Raw genomic sequence first — 17,178 nt, 5'->3', positions numbered from 1 at the left:
TAACTACTTCAAATCTGCCCTCCATCTGTAAATAATTCATAAAAACGAAAACCCAACTAAAAATTGAAGGGGAGAAAAACACAAGAAGGGGGTTGAATTGTGTAGGTTTTTTCTGATTTTTGTAAGTGTTTTGCATTGGTCAGAGTCTGATGAGTTCAGAGTCTAACACAGAGTCTGATAGCAGCAGATAAAATCAAGCACAAGGATATATATATATATATATATATATATATATATATATATATATATATATATATATATATATATATATAGGGGGCATATCACATGAGAATGGGTGATCTTATGTGAGAATGGTGAGAATAAATTACAGCCATCAGATTAAAAGCAATGGGTGAGATTAAAACACCACTTAAGTGACTCATGTGCCAAACATGTGACCTTCTCTCCCTCTTTTCCATCATTCAGCGTTTCTTGCTACTCAGACTGCTTGGACGTTTCTTTTTCATTCCCAGTACTGCTTCAAACGTTCCTTATTCCATCATCTTCCAATCTCACTTTTCCGTCCCAACATTAAATTAAAAACGAAAATTGCTTAGTGACACAAACTAGTTCTACAAAAATAATTTAGAAACAAAGTTTGTATTTTTGTTGCTTTTAATTTTAATCTCTCTCCTTCAAACAACAGCAAAATGAATCGTTCCATACAATTTATGATGGTTTTGTATTTGTTGCAAATTGTTTCCCAATGACTTAACCATCTTCAATCACTAAGAACAGTTCATAACCATCCAAACAAATTGAAATAGAAAAAAATTCCAATCCCTAAATCCCAAATAGAAGTCAAGTAATTAGGAGAAATTAGATGGAAATTGACAAAAAGGGGTGAAAGATGGTATACATAGAACCGGTGAAAGATGGAACCGCAACCCAGAAGAGAAGGAGAAGTAAAACCAAATGAAACACATGAATGAAGGAAATCGTGAATGATGGAAGAGAGGGAGAGAGAATGGTCACATGTTTGGCACATGAGTCACTTAAGTGGTGTTTTAATCTCATCCATTGTTTTTAATCTGATGGCTGTGATTTATTCTCACCATTCTCACATAAGATACCCATTCTATAGATAGATAGATAGATAGATAGATAGATAGATAGATAGATAGATAGATAGATAACAGACACAAGCAATTATAATGGTTCCTCCAAAATCGAGGAGTAGTCCAGTCCCCTTGCACTTCCAAGAGATTTTCACTATAATCACAACTGATTACAAATTGCTCAAGGACAAAACCAAGAGACTTCCAAATGCTCCAGCACACAAGCAAGAGACTTCCAAATGCTCAATCACAACTGAAAAAGACTTCTAAAAGATTACAAATAAAGTATTTATTCTTACACTTGATATACAATCAGAGGTGTAAACGATTAAGTATATAACATACTTTTAAACTTAGAATTTTTAAGATACAAACTTTGATAAGAAATTCTTAAGTGTTTTATGCGCTTTTTGATTTGACAGAGTAAGGGCATAGTAAAAATAGCATAGTCTTGTTATAGTTCTTCAAGTCTTCAACTCCTTATATAGGCAAAGATTTGAGAGACGTTGAAGAGGTGCCAACGCATTAAGAGTCGTTGAAAAACTTCAAATCAAGTACATTGGGTCATTGACTGATATGAATAATGTCGTTGATTAGTCATTTTAAAATTCCTTTGCTGCAACATGAATTATCCTTTCATTTTCTTTGTCCTTGAATTTCTTTGTTTGTTTCTACATGTGGTAAGAAGAGAACAAACTGTACTATTAGAGACTTGATAAAGACAACTACAAAAGAGGACAAATCTGACGTGGCTCCTTGGTCCCTTCGGGTCTTTTGTTTTTCAGAGTCTGATGCAGATCTTCAGTTTCTGATTGACTTCCTTTCTTATGATCCAAGGTATTAACTTCTGGTTGACCTTTCTTCAGATCTTCTACCATAGTCTTTCAACTTCTCTTGTGCTTCTGATGTTCTTATACGCAAAGAAGATGGAACATATAAATGAACCTGACCCTGATTAGCGTTTCACATCAACATTCACACTTGCTATTCTGATTCCTTCTTTCCTTGCGTTTTCTCGTTTTCTTTCCTTCACTTTTGTTCTTCTTATTCCTTCATGTTCCCTTCTCTCTCTATTTGTTCCTCTTTCCTTCGTATTCCAATCTTTCTCTATTTGATGTGAAAACAATAAAAAAAAAGCCACCTGGTATGTCACATGTGAATAACTTAACGTTTTTAAACACAAACTAACATAAGGGACCAAAATGAATGACGAAGAATAATTTAAGGGACCAAAACGTAACATTTATTAATTAGGGGACCAGTATGAAACCTGACAAATATTTAACGGACCAAAAGTCTAATTAAACATTTTTTTTTATCATTGATTCACAACTTGTTTGAATCAATTAACAAAAGAAGCATTTTAGAAACCTACTAAACTTTTATAAGTGTATGCTTTATTAATTAAAAAAATATATAAAAACACAGTTAATATATTATTAATTTTAATTAAAAACTCAATTTTAAATATTAGATAGATAATTCACACACAATTGATTTTTTTTTTTGAAGGAGTTCATACACAATTGATTGTCTCTCATTCTCAAAAATATAATTAAATATGACCACTGAAGTCATACATTTCAATCGCAAACAGCAAAACCAACTACATGTACAAACCAGCAATATATATTATAAAGAATACATATCCCTCGTAATCTTCTTGTAATAAATATGACTTTTAAAATCACACGTTTCAATCACAAATTGCATTAACAACAACATGCACAATCCATCAACATATCTTGCGAAGAATACATGTATCCTCTATTGTTCATGTATTAAATACAAATATTTGAGTCACGCATGTCATGTGGAAATAAATATTTTATATGATATAAATATAAAGTGATTCCTTCAACAACAAAAAAAAGTGATTGTAATTTTGAACTTTTGTTACCTTTATGTATTATGTATCTATTATCTATAAAAAAAATATTTTTTCATAAATAATTGCATAGAATTTTGTAACTTTCTACTATTCTACATATAAATTTAAATTTCATCAACAACGTTACTTATATATTTGTTCTCTCTTATGTTTTTATCTATTTTATTTTTTCTTCTTCTTTCTTTTTGGATAAATACATAAAATAAAATACTTTTTACAAACACACGAGCATCAACATTGTTACCCCTATAGTCATATACTATTTTATAAAAAATAAATAAAACACACACACAGATACACACAACACCCATCACTAAAAAATTTTGTGCTTCATGTTCTTATTTTTAATTCTCTTTTACTTTTCCATATCCTTCACTAATCGATGTTACTAATTATTTTTATTTGGATTATATTATTAAGTAACATAATGGTATAATTGGTGATGTTCATGGTTTATAAACTAAAGGGTTAAATATGTTTTTGTTCCCTATAAAATTGAGGTCTTCTAACTTTAGTCCCTACTTAATTTTAATAGGTTTTTTAGTCCCTATAAAAAAAAATTTGCACTCAGTATTAGTCCCTATTCAATTCAAATTTGTTTAATTATGCTTAAACTCTTAAGTTTTTGAACATTATTTTGCATATGTGTTAAGAACGTTACTAATAGCTCCTCCGCAAAATATTATCGCAAAATTTGATTTTTACATCCAGATTTTTGTTACTTTTGTCGTTTTAAAAAATTTATATTTAATTCTTTTTATGTTAAAAATTCTAAATTTTAGTATATGAACTTTTCATAGTGTTCTAAACTTGGGTAAAAAAGATCGCTAAAAAATTTAAGAGTTTAAGTATAATTAAACAAACATTGATTTAGGAGGGACTTAAATTATAAGTAAATCTTTTTTGTGGGGATTAAAAAAGCTATTAAAATCAAGTAAGGACTAAACTTATCAGTTCTCAATTTTATAGGGACCAAAAACATATTTAACCCTAAACTAAACTGCATTGAACCATATTACACTTTTGGTTCAAATTATAAGAACCCATTTTAGTAAAAATTAATTAATTTCTCAAACCAACTTCGGTCCAAAGGAACCAACACTTACTTTTAATCATCGAGGACAATCGTTTTTTCTTAGTATCTAAGAAATCAATTTTATTATTTTAGCATTAAAACACATAAGGAATTAACATTTAATTTTAATTATCGACAAGTGTAACAGAGGCCGAACAACCAACATCTTGCATAGAAAATAGTTTTGCAAAACAAAGAAAAATATTTCAATATGTATCAATCATGTAAAAACAATCTACTAAGAAATTTATTATAAAAAATACTATTAAGAAAAGATGTAAATGCATCATACCTTACTTAATTCTCTCAATATTATCAAAATCCTAACTAGAAAGAACCGATGAAAATGCTATGTTGAGACAATTTTAGGTATAAATCAATGTTTACACAAATTTTTGTGTTAAAAACAACGATATGGGTCAAAGACACTTCCTTCACATTAACAGATACATTTGATATAGGTATAACCAACACATCTCTTGCAATGCTTGCAAATATTAGAAATCGACTGGAGTTTACCTTCAACTATCATAAAATGAAGTCTGGATGACGTTCTTCTACTTTTTCTCAAAGATTTCTGTATGTCTGATCCCAAAAAAATGTTTCGTCGTTATTACGACATTCGAAGATGCAAGCCCTACATAGATGTGTAATTTGATTGATTGTGTAACATATTTATAAAAATTAATGTTTTTATTATAAATCAAGTTTTATCTAGTTAATATTTGCATGCAAGGTTGTCAAACTCGCAAGTCTACGTAGACTTGAAAAGGGTATGTAGACTTGATTCGTAGACTCGACTCGTAAACTCGAACGTGTTTATAGAAAATAAAAAATGATGTTAAAAAACTTTTAAATGACACATAAATGACAAAATGTTTTTCTATGGTGTGAAAATTTACACATGTTAAGAAGTTTAAAAAAGTAAGTTTACATTGGAAACTTGTGCATTTAATAATAAATATGTAACTTTTTAATACATAATTGTTGTTTTTCAGTAAAAAATTCCATTTTTAATTACTTTAACATGTGCAATCTTGCATATGTTAGACAAACTCAATGACAAATATATATAACAAAATACCAATTAACATAAAAATTCAAATTCCATAACCAACTTTTTAACAAAAAATCTCCATAATAAAGCTAGTAAATTTGCAAAAGTAAGTAAATAAGGTTCTAGTTCCTTCCCACTTGGCTACTACATAAAGAAAAAAAAACATAAAGCATATATGATAAGTAAGTAGACAAGGTCCTAGTTCCTTCCGGTTGGCTACTACATAAAGAAAATAAAAACAAAACATACATGATAATGTCTTCAAACATTCAAAACTCCAATGAAATCTTGCCCATCATCAAAATCACCGCCACCGTCACCATCATCTTCACCAGCATCCTTACCATCACCGTCAACATCATCATCATATTATGCCCCGAATGAAACATCTTCATCATTAACTGAATTTTGATTGATTGAGCTTCCATTTAAATCAACATTGCCACCACGACCACCACTTTCCACAACATCAGCTCCAAAAACATTGTTAACATTAACATCAACTTGCTCAACATTGTCATGATTTTGCATTTGCACAACATTCTCTTCATTAACATCTTCAGTTATCCACTCATCATCAGAATTAATATCTTCAAATGAAAGAACAAAACTTTTGCTTTTACTTTTCTACTTTTCAGCTTCAAATTATACATGACATAAACCAAGTCATTCATCTTTCTTTGATGCAACATATTTCTAGGTTTTTTTTATTCTATTCACATAGTCTGAACATTATTAATGCAATTAATTCACATTTAAGTCAACATCCTAAAATGGTCATAAACAAAGGCTTTCAAAAGTGGTAAGACTAGACGCATCACATCTTCTTCGAAATTATCATAGTTTATTTCCCAATTTGTGCATTGGAGATTAGGGGTGTATGTAGGCTGGTTTAGGTTGGCGAAACACAAAACTCGAACCATATAGGGTACTGCCGTTTGGATGAGGTAAAATAACCATCCGTTATTCTATGAGTGAATAGCCAAATACCCCCCCGAAATTGCAAGGGGCGTCAATTACCCCCCTGTAGTTAACGAAATATCAATTACCCCCCCGAAATTGATAAACGTTAGTCAATTACCCCCCTCCGTTAATTTCCTCCATCCAACATGCTGATGTGGCAGTTAACTGCCCACGTGGCACTGCCACATGGTCAGAAAAGGCATGCCACGTCAGAGGGGGGTAATTGACTATAGGGGGGTAATTGACTATAGGGGGTAATTGACTATTTTTTTTTTTTGAAAAAAATCTGATTTTCTTTTTTTTTCTTTCTGGTTTCTTCATAATTTTCTACCATTATTTTGTGATTGCAGCAAAAGGGTATGTTCAAAATTTGATTTTTGATTCTTGGTTAGTTTTGTTTTTGAGATGGGATCAATAAGGCGCATGATATTGAATGAAGAATAGAAAAGCATGGTTGGAGTTGTTCTTGGTGCCAGAGCTTTCTTCATAATTTTCTACCATTATTTTCTGACAGTTTAATTACTTCTGGAAGCTTTTGCAAACAGCATAAGCTCCAGCTTATAGCTTCCGCCAATTCCCAAAACAGCTTAACTCCTTTATTTCCACTCTTGCTCTAACCAATCAGCATATATAAACATTTCCCTCTCAAAAATTGATTCTTGCTCACTTAAGCACTTCTGGTTCGTTCAGCAGCTTAAGCTCTAATTTTTAGCTTATGACTCAACTCCCATGCCAAATCAGCTTATTACCACACTTTAACAACTTGTCACTACTCGTGATTCCTTAAATTGTTGCCTCTAACACCCAGCAATCATCAACAGAATTAAGCTTAAAGTTAAACTTCCTAAAACAGCTTATTTACAGTTTAAGCACTTCTACCCACTCAACTTCAGCCCATCCATCTATCCAAACGTGCTTAATCACTTGTAAAACTAGTCATACAACAACTTAATCTTACCATTCTTAATATAATCATCACAAACAGCTTAATCTCTTGTAGCAGCAACCTGCTTAATTCGAAACAGTTTCAATTCTCCAGCTTCTGCTTATATTTCTCCAGCTTCTATGTACTTCTTTTGGCCTTGACCATTTAACCTACTGATTTTGGTGTTGTTGAGTTGGGTTCTGTTAGATTGTTACCTGAAATCTTTGATTTGTTGAACAAAATCAAATCATTGTTTTCAATTTCAAAACCTGCCACACAATCATTATCATTGTATCCTAAGGTGGTCAATGAGAGAAGAGATGAAGAAAATAATGGTAGAAAATTATGAAGAAATCAGAAAGAAAAAAAAAGAAAATCAGATTTTTTTCAAAAAAAAAATAGTCAATTACCCCCCTATAGTCAATTACCCCCTCTGACGTGGCATGCCTTTTCTGACCATGTGGCAGTGCCACGTGGGCAGTTAACTGCCACATCAGCATGTTGGATGGAGGAAATTAACGGAGGGGGGTAATTGACTAACGTTTATCAATTTTGGGGGGGTAATTGATATTTCGTTAACTACAGGGGGGTAATTGACGCCCCTTGCAATTTCGGGGGGTATTTGGCTATTCACTCGTTATTCTATTGAGTTGGTCCAGGCAAACCACTAATTTTCTAGTTAGCTGTAGTTGGGTATATCTAAACTATTTTATGTTTTTTTAATATTAAATGACAATATGACGAGTCATCATATATTTTTCATAAAAGTTACTCAACTTTTTTATTTTCTTTAGTTGTGCATGGTTTGGAAAATGGTACGTCATACGAAGACTGTGTTTGTCTTCATCAGATTAAAGATGAAACACTGTCAGCCACTCAATATCAAGTTCCAATGTCCAAAAAGGGGAAGACATTCCAATGAGTTTTGTTGCATTTTATTTATATTTGTTTCATGTAAATGATGAATGTTTGTATGTTATTATCTAAACAATTATTTGTATTTTCGAATGAATGAATGCCTTTCCGACAAATGTTTAATTTGATGAATAAATGTATGAATGAATGAATGTATGGATGAAGGAATGAATGTATGAAGGAATGAATTAATATAAAAACTAATGTTAATTTTATGGTATGGATGACTATTTGTGTAAGTAGTGCCCAAAATTACACATAAATCTGAGTTTTTGCATTTGTACTACGCTTTTCTCTCTAACTCAAAATTAACTGCCATTCATGCAAACAACAATTAACTGCCGTTTCTAGGAACAATTATTAACTACTGTCTTAGAGCAAACAATAGTTAATTGTTGTTAGGAGCATTTTGGCTAGTTTGAGGTGCATGTGCGCAATCACTAGTTGCCTAAAGAGCAATTTTCCTCTTATTTTGGCATTGCAATGGGAGATAAGAATGGTGAAGCTTTTGATGGGTTTACTTATTTTATTCCCCTACCTATTACTGCTTTAGTGTATATTGCAATTGATCACAAAACTTGGAAGGCATTTGCTTTGAAGATAATGGTAAGGCTTAGAAAGGTTTCTCATGGCGTGTGATAAGGATAAATGAAGACTCATTTGGTCTCTTGAGATAAGAGGTCTTGGAAGACTTGTGATGTTAATTAATTTGGCCTATATGATGATCGCTAATTGGAGAGTCTGCACTTAGGAATGGATGAACTCATCTGTGGAACTCGGTAACTAGAGCCAAGTAAAATTGTGGCCTACAAGTTGATAAAAACAAAATGGTTGTAAATTGCAATTGTGGGTTCCAAATGCAGGAACATTGGTTAATCATTCTATTGTAAGTCTTCAATGAGGTGAATTGTTTAAATCTGAGTTTGATTTTGTAGGCCTTGTCTCCCCCCTTTCACTTCTAATACAAAAGTTGAGAGTTAAGCCAGATCAAAACTTGTTTAGGGTTTTTTTATTTAAAGATGGATTTAGGGGATTTTGCCGTCCATTGTGAATCTATACAAATTAGTCCATGTTGTTGCGCAATGAGATACCAAGTTCACAACAAAAAAAAGTGACAAATTTAAGGGATCACTCAACTTCAAATTTAACAAATTAGAAGAATGAAGGATCAAAGAGAATGATATGCAATTTCAAATTAACAAGTAACATGTTTGGCTATAAGTTCTAATAAGATAGAAAAAACTTGATAAACCACACAAGTACATGATATAAGTTACAAGATATGGCTTTTGCCTTTAGGCTTGTATTGTTTAAAATTTAGCAGCAGAAGAAGAAACTAGTCCTGCATATGATTCCACAACTCCGAAGCAGTCTACAGCATCATCATAGTAAATCCTCCACAGAATCTACTCCTACCTAAAAATACCTTTTTTTTTTGAAAAACTAAAAATAATTTAAATTTTACTATCTAAAATTTCTGCATAATACTGATAAACACATTTATATGAATTATCTGTTTTGGGATCATATCACTCAAATTCTTTCCTTTGGCTGTCACTACTCAAGAATTTAATGACCAATCAAAATTCTGGTAAGATATATTAACAGGTCCATTATCACTTAAGAGATGTGTCACAAGACCTGCTTTATTAGGTTTCAAGTAATCAAGTATCCACTTAAGTACTTCTTTCTCTTGTCCAAAATCACCACTGAACCTGCAAAAATGTATTTCATAAGAAAGGATAGCCGAAATGAATTCAGTCGGAACCAAAGCTTAAGAAAAGCTAGAATTGCTTACCACTTGAACATCCGCGCGAGATGGACTGTTCTCTTCTCTAGGTCAACTTCAATTCTATCATTCTCAAAGAACTCTCTTGCAGCACCTCTTAGTTCATCTACAACTCTATGAGGTGAAAAGAACCTCACGTTAGGGCTAGATTTTGTACCATTACAAAGTCCAAAGTGAAATAAGGGGTTCAACTTGACAAGAGCAACCTGCAGTTTGTAAGAAACAGGTTAATATATCTCCATAATCAATCATTTACATGTTTGAATTCACTTTTGTTAGAGATAAAACTGATTTTAGATTCATAAACTGATTTTGATCATTATTTGACATGTTTGTGTTTTCAAATAGAATTATTTTTTAAATCAAAAGTAGTCTTTAACTTCAAGCTATATGATTTGGAGCTGTTATAAAGAAAAAAACAGTTTCAGCTTCAAATATATTTTTTAATCACTTTACGAGAATGTATTCAAACATAAAATTTTACATTAAACTAAAATAAATTCATGATATATACAAGCCATATTGGAAATTAACTTGAACATTTTACCTCAAGCCGCTTATCTCCAGTGCTAAAGGGCTTCATTAAGGAATACGGTGACCTCTGATTACATCTGAGAATACCATTCTCAATAGTGGCGAGAGAGTAAGGATGTCCTCCAATTAAATACAGGAAATCATTGAAGAAGGATCTCCGATCAATTACACCTTCTGGACTCCCGACGCTAATGACAGCATGAATGACCATGGCATTATACAAATTTAAGAAGAAGGCAAGCTTCTCATTTTCTGATAGTTCAATGATATTAACTCGCTGCAGATCCTGAGTCAGGTTTATATACCTGCAATTAGAAAGAAAAATGGCAAGATAAATAGTGATAACACTAGACATTAATAATCTGATATTAAAGACAAAAGCTAGGAAACTAGAGATGGTGGATGCCATAGGAAGCCACCACAGATGATGGAAAACATCGAAAAATGGACGTTACAAGCTTTAAAGTTAACTCAATGAGTCATGTTGACTCCAAAATGGACCGTAATGTATAATACAAAGGTTTTTCATGTCTCTATAACTATAATATCATTGTAATTTAAGTTGCAGCTGTATCTAACAGCAGTTATCTGCAACATCAAAGATCACAACTTAATTATGATTTAAAACCTTACCATTGACTGTACATTATCGTAGATTAATAGATGAGCTAATCCAAGAACTATTTTGTTATGAAATTAAAAACATTCCTGATGACTGATTGCAGCAGAGTTGAAATTGAGTAGCAAGAATAAGTAAGAAAATGAGAAGGAACACACAGATTATCAAGGTTATGAGCAATTGAACTCTTACGTCCTCGCTGATGTAGCTTTACAAGACATTCTCAACCTTAGAGCATTTGCTCTCTCTACTCACTTGCTAGATTTGATCACAGAAACACCCACAATTCTTATGCTCCCACATAAATATGATGCTAAAACTAAGACATAGGGCTTATTTGGATTTGCTTATTCGAACATATCTATTGGCATAAGCACTTGTATGAAAACATATGACATGTTCATAAGCTGTTTACAGCAGCTTATTTCTATATGCTCTCCTAGATAACTAATGAAAACAATTGTACATAAACAATTTGACTTAATGTTATCTTGTGTAATATAAATAGCGTATTCATAAGCACTTATATGATAAGCTCTTATGCTATAAGCTGCGAATTAAACTGTTTATCCAAACTAGGCTTTCTAAGCAAATACTATCAAGATAACTACTAACGGTTACAATCAATCACTAACTAACATAACACAATCAATCACTAACTAACATAACAAAAAGGATAAGAGAGCTATAACATAGTTTTAACATTAGGCATCTATGTAACTGACCCAATACTAATTTATATGATCCACACTGGTTCGATACATTTCTATTTAAATTATGCCACAATAGAAAGAATTAAATGTAAGAACAAATTGAGCATGTCATACCTACGAAATTCTTCGCTTCGGCTAATGGCAGCATAATCAACATGTTTTCTGTCATCAGAAGCATAAGACTCAAGAATGGCAGACATAATCTTTGTTAGCCTGTCACAAATTAAGGCTGCTGTCTTTGGTTCATTATCATTTACGGCACCGCGAAAATTAAAGCATTTGTGGATAAAGGGTTCATGCTCAATGAAACGATACAAGTGATTTCCATCTTCAAAATCATTTTCCCTACAGAAAAAAGTTGCCGATAAGGAAACTACCAAAAATGTTGTGACACTTTCATTAAGCTCAAAAGCTCCTTTCTTACCCAAAAACATGATGGATGAAGTGCTTCCTGGATAACTCTTTTCCGATTTCAACAGCCTAAGAAATTGTTCACAAATGCAAATAATTATTATAGTGGAACATTAGTACACTGCACTGCAGCCATCATTGGATCAATAAATCACTTCTAATCACATATTCACATTTGATTCAAAGGGAAAAACTTATTAATTAATGATAAAAATAAATTTGTGCATTATCATATTTGTAGACAACATATTTGACCTTCATGTTGAAATAGATGATTTCCGCAAATTTTCAGTATTCTTTCACAATTTCCACAATAGATTTGATCCAAAATCTCCCTCAAAATTGTTTTTTATTCTCTTTTAATTAAATAATAGATTTCCACATATTTTCAATTATCTTTAATTTGTTTTGCGATTTCGTTGACTTAGCACGATTCGGTTTGTTTCGATTTTCCGTCTTTGTGCAATGTGTTTTTGATTTTCCGTCATAATGCGGTATTTACTTGAGTTAGATTGAAATACTAGTTTGATCAAATGCAGATACAATTACCGTTTTAAATTTGAAAACATAAGAAACCATAGACTTATGCACAACTACTTTCCTGTATGAAATAGGGGTAGAATAAATCACATAAACTTTTTTTTTTTTTACTAATGCAAAATGTACACGAAGAATTTTATCTACAGACGCAATCTAAGTGTGTGAGTCTGACCGTGGAAATGCCGTGCCGAACGAGCCAAAGCATGACAAGATTGTGACAAATTACTTCTAAGAAAGGATTGTGATTGTGACAAATAACTTCTAAAAAAGGATTGTGACATATTTAAAACTAATAATTATTGTTTTAGGAAAAAACTAGTAATAATTATTATTATTAAAAAAATATACTAATAAGTGATATTAGCATTTTGTCAAGGGAAAATGATATTAGGATATTGTTTAAAGAATCAAAAGTACTCCATATCTTTTCATATAAAATCTTTTCATATAAAATTGTGTACTTTGTCAAAAAAAATATATATATAAAATTGTGTACTTTTTCCTTCTACTTGACTTAGAACTTTAAGATAAAATTTATTTTTTTTAACTTTCTTAAACGATGTATTTAGGACACTTATTAACATGTCTTTATAATTTTATCATTATTACTATGCATATTACATGCTACCATCGTAATACGCATATATTAAACATAAAAGGAAATTAATTACACAATTAATTACCATAAAAGAAAACTGTTTTTGACTTTTTATCAATTAATTACACAATTTCAATGTATTAACTACTATATAATTTCCTTTTTAATATGTTTATTTAGTTATCCATCTGCTACATCAATTTAATTTTTTTTATCACCTTCGATTTATCTAATATGTTTCTTTCTTCAACTACTAATTCACAAATCATATTTGTGGGATTAAATATGGTGTGCTTATTAAATTTTGCAAATTGTCTAACAAGATTACTGTAAAGATTCATGCCACCTTCAATATTGTTTTGTTACTCTACTCAATAAAAAAATTAATTCTTTTTTTTATACATATAAAACTTTGTTTTTATCGTAAAACAACCCCTCAAGCATCATCAAAGTTGTGGCTGTAAAAGAATTAAAAATCAATATAATAATAATATTATTCATTAATATTTTTATAATAAAACAACCCCTCACGTATCACCAATTAGTTGTTGGGGTTGAAGAATTAAAAAAAAGGTTATTAATTTGTATTTGTATAATAAAACAACCCCTTACGTATCAACAAGTTGTGGGGGTAAACGAACTAAAAAAAATAAAAAAAATTAAAGACTATTCATAGCATAGAAAAGTTCAAAATATGAAAATGATATTTTTCCACGCATATGGTATCAATTTAATGACAATCTTAAAATTTGACCAATTTCGAATTTGTGACAATATAACTTAATCAAATTGAAGTCATTAATAAAATAAAAATATGTTCTTGTCAAAAAAAATCCCCTAAATGTAGCTAGTTGGTAGCTACAAGGATAATTTGTGCAAGAGCCGGAGTTCGAATCTCGGATTCTCCACTTCTCCACACATAATGTTCATTGTATACAATCCTCTGGGGATAGAAGTTAGATAAAATTAACTCCAGCTAAAAAAAATGTTTTAATTTTATATATATAAAAAATTCAATTTATAATATAAAATCTCCCTCATAATCTATGTCCCCTCCCAAGTCCCAACCCCTTCCTTTTTCATAAACAATTGTGATTTGTCGTGGAGCTGTTTTGTACTTGCTAGACCAGACACAATCCCATTCAAGTTCGAGTACTTGAACTTATTTTATATCATTTCGAAGCACAAATATACCTTCCAATACACGAGGTCACGAGCTACATTATCATGCGTATTGTCATTATTACAGTTCATGTTTCTTTGCCACATCCAAAAGCTTCTCCATGCAAAAACATTTTCAATCTTTCTTTCTCACATACTTCATCAAATGGTTAGTCAATCGCCCCTTCTCATCAACTACAAGCCATTAATATTTCTACGTCTCGTTAAGTATTTTTGGATGTCTAGTTCTTAAAATGGTTAGTCAATTCAATAGAAATCAACTTTTATACACCGTCAGTGTAAAACATATTTCACCATCAAGCAACCATAATTCAACATTGTACGATTTTCTAAGAGAACATCTTATAACTTATACGAAAATAATTTAAGTTAGTTTTATATTTTGCTATAGAAATAGCTTTGCTTATAAACACTTATTGTGATAAGGGCTTATGCTTTAAACTACAAAAAAAAAAACTGTTTCTCCAAACTTGCCTAAATATTGGTTTAGCTAAATGGAGTATTGAGGTTTAATAGTGTCTTTGTCTAAATTCGGAGTATTTGACTTTTCAACATTCAATAAATTGAGTCAAACAAAGCATTCAATAAATTCGAAAGGAATACGAGCGAAAATACATAAATACGTAAATTATACGGTATACGAAAACGTACCTCATTACGCGCGCACTTGAAGTGTTGAACAACAACTTCAACAAACTCATTTCCTTCAAAACAATTCTTAACAATTTTCATCCTCCTTATCCGATCCTGAACCAACAATCTCCCCCTTAAAACCCTAACAACTCCAACCATCTCATCCGTCCGATCATCTTCAACATAATCATAACCGTACACCGGCGGCACCGGCGCATTGTTACCGGCGTATTCCTCCACCACCATCTCCGTCAATCTCCGCTCAAATTCACCGCTATTTCGAAGTGAATTCAACGCTACTAATCCTCCTATAAGCTTCTCGTTGAAGAAAATCATCGGCACCGAAACCGTTCCCGTTCTTTCACGTAGCTCTTTCTCTCTTTCACGAAACACGTCGACGTTGATTTCAACGAATTTTAGCTTTTTCTCTTTGAAGAATTTTCTTACCGCGGTACAATCTCTGCAACTTGATCTCGAAAAGAACGTGATTCTTCCTTTCATCTCTTCTTCTTCAGGTTTCGTTTTCACCACGACGCTGAGACCTGAAAGATTGAACTCTGTCACGTTCTCCTCTTCAATCGATTGTCGAAACGAAGAAACTCGTTTCGCAATCGCTGCTGATAAATCATTGCTCCTTTGACGGATGAACGTACCGAAATCCGGCATGGTTCCTCCGGCGACGGAGAAGCTAGTCGGAGATTCGTTGTTTTTGTTGGTTTGATAAGTCTCCGGTGGAACTGGTGTTGGGAGAAGGGAATGAGGAAGATGAATAAACCCTTCGTTTTTGCTATCTACACCTCCTTGTTCATAACTAATTTCGTTGTTTGTAACGGTTTCGTGGCCGTTAGCGTGATTTTCGGGTAAAACGAAATGAAGTGGATTATTTATGGGTTGAAGTTGAACTGTTTGTGTTGGTTTCTCGGGTTCCGTGCCGTTAGCTTCGGGACCCATTACGGCGAAGTGGAAAGTTGGATTATGGGGAGAGAATTAGATTAGGGGTTTATATTAAGGAAGTTTGGGAAAATTTATTAATTAATTTTATAAGAGAAATAAGGATTTTTTTTATTTTATTTTGACGGCAAGAAGGGTTGGTGTTGTGAGCAAGATACTTTTAAATATTTCAATTGGAATATACGAGGTGAAAAGGTCCAATAAAAGAGTAGACAAAGGTTGTCTTTTCGATTTTGTTTTTTGTATTTTGCCTTTTCTTTTTTTATTCATTTTAAGATTCATGTTTCATCCATGTGGCAAATGACAATTCTTTTTATAGTACACGTTCTCTAAAGCCTAAAATCTCACTTGGTCAAATTTGATTTTTGATTGTTAAATTGTTTGTAAGTATATCATCCTCTATGTGAATTAACAATCGTATTTATACACTCACCTTCTCTCTTAAGTCATTTATCAAAGCCCATGTCAGATCATTGACGTCTTCTATAGGGATTAAACCAAACAGTTTCATTGCCATTGTCGATCAACAACCACAACATGTCGTTAGAGCGAATACATCAACATCAATCCTCATTGATGTGCAAGACCACATCCAAAATCGAGAAGTTTTCACTAGTGGTGAAACAGGCCAAACTGACTTATAAGGCTATCTGCCTAACATGCTCATGCCCAGACATATCAAAATCTTTTTTTTTTTTTGTTAACCCCTCAGGTTGGTTTCTAGGGAAAGGGGCATAGTAGTCCAAATTTTTATCGAGATGTAAGTAAATTCTAACGAAGAATTGTTCCCACCAGCCTAGTAATCCGAACTGTTGGATGTTTGTACACTTCCATGAGTTTCATCCTCTTGATCGGCATTTTTGTCATCATCTAATTCTACAAAATAAGAAATTTGGTTGTTAAAAATAAATATATAAACTATAATACCTTCAACATAGTAAAAAGAAGAGAAATGGAAAGTTGGATTATGGGGAGAGAATTAGATTAGGGGTTTATATTAAGGAAGTTTGGGAAAATTAATTAATTAATTTTATAAGAGAAATAAAGAGTTTTTTTTTTTTTTTTGACGGGAAGAAGGGTTGGTGTTGTGAGCAAGATACTTTTAAATATTTCAATTGGAATATACGAGGTGAAAAGGTCCAATAAAAGAGTAGACAAAGGTTGTCTTTTCGATTTTGTTTTTTGTATTTTGCCTTTTCTTTTTTTATTCATTTTAAGATTCATGTTTCATCCACGTGGCAAATGACAATTCTTTTTATAGGAAAAGTACACACGTTCTCTAAAGCCTAAAATCTCACTTGGTCAAATTTGATTGTTAAATTGT

General features: G+C 31.9%; 1 protein-coding gene across 1 annotated transcript; it reads right to left on the bottom strand.

The window, feature by feature from the left end:
- Positions 1–9,094: 9,094 nt before the first annotated feature.
- Positions 9,095–15,880, bottom strand: LOC146898050 (uncharacterized). Its single transcript, XM_085732526.1, has 6 exons — positions 14,922–15,880; positions 11,964–12,019; positions 11,654–11,884; positions 10,221–10,512; positions 9,683–9,879; positions 9,095–9,599 (listed from the first exon to the last, which is right to left on the bottom strand). The coding sequence occupies exons 1-6, from the start codon at positions 15,852–15,854 to the stop codon at positions 9,446–9,448; spliced, it is 1,863 nt and encodes a 620-aa protein (XP_085588652.1). The 5' UTR covers positions 15,855–15,880; the 3' UTR covers positions 9,095–9,445.
- Between the last annotated feature and the right edge of the window lie 1,298 nt (positions 15,881–17,178).

The sequence above is a fragment of the Medicago sativa genome, chromosome 8, assembly GCF_051527215.1.
Source record: "Medicago sativa cultivar Bolivia chromosome 8, Bolivia_mono, whole genome shotgun sequence".
Taxonomy (NCBI): Eukaryota; Viridiplantae; Streptophyta; class Magnoliopsida; order Fabales; family Fabaceae; genus Medicago; species Medicago sativa.
Note: the sequence above shows the minus strand (reverse complement) of the source record. Positions and strands in the feature narration are given on the sequence as shown.

Coding starts and splice junctions, on each gene's coding strand:
- LOC146898050 (XM_085732526.1), bottom strand. CDS start 15,854: ATGGGTCCCGAAGCTAACGGCACGGAACCCGAGAAACCAACACAAACA. Junction 10,513..11,653: donor CGAAGCGAAGAATTTCGTAG/GTATGACATGCT, acceptor TTCTAATTGCAG/GTATATAAACCTGACTCAGG. Junction 9,600..9,682: donor CTCGCGCGGATGTTCAAGTG/GTAAGCAATTCT, acceptor ACATTTTTGCAG/GTTCAGTGGTGATTTTGGAC.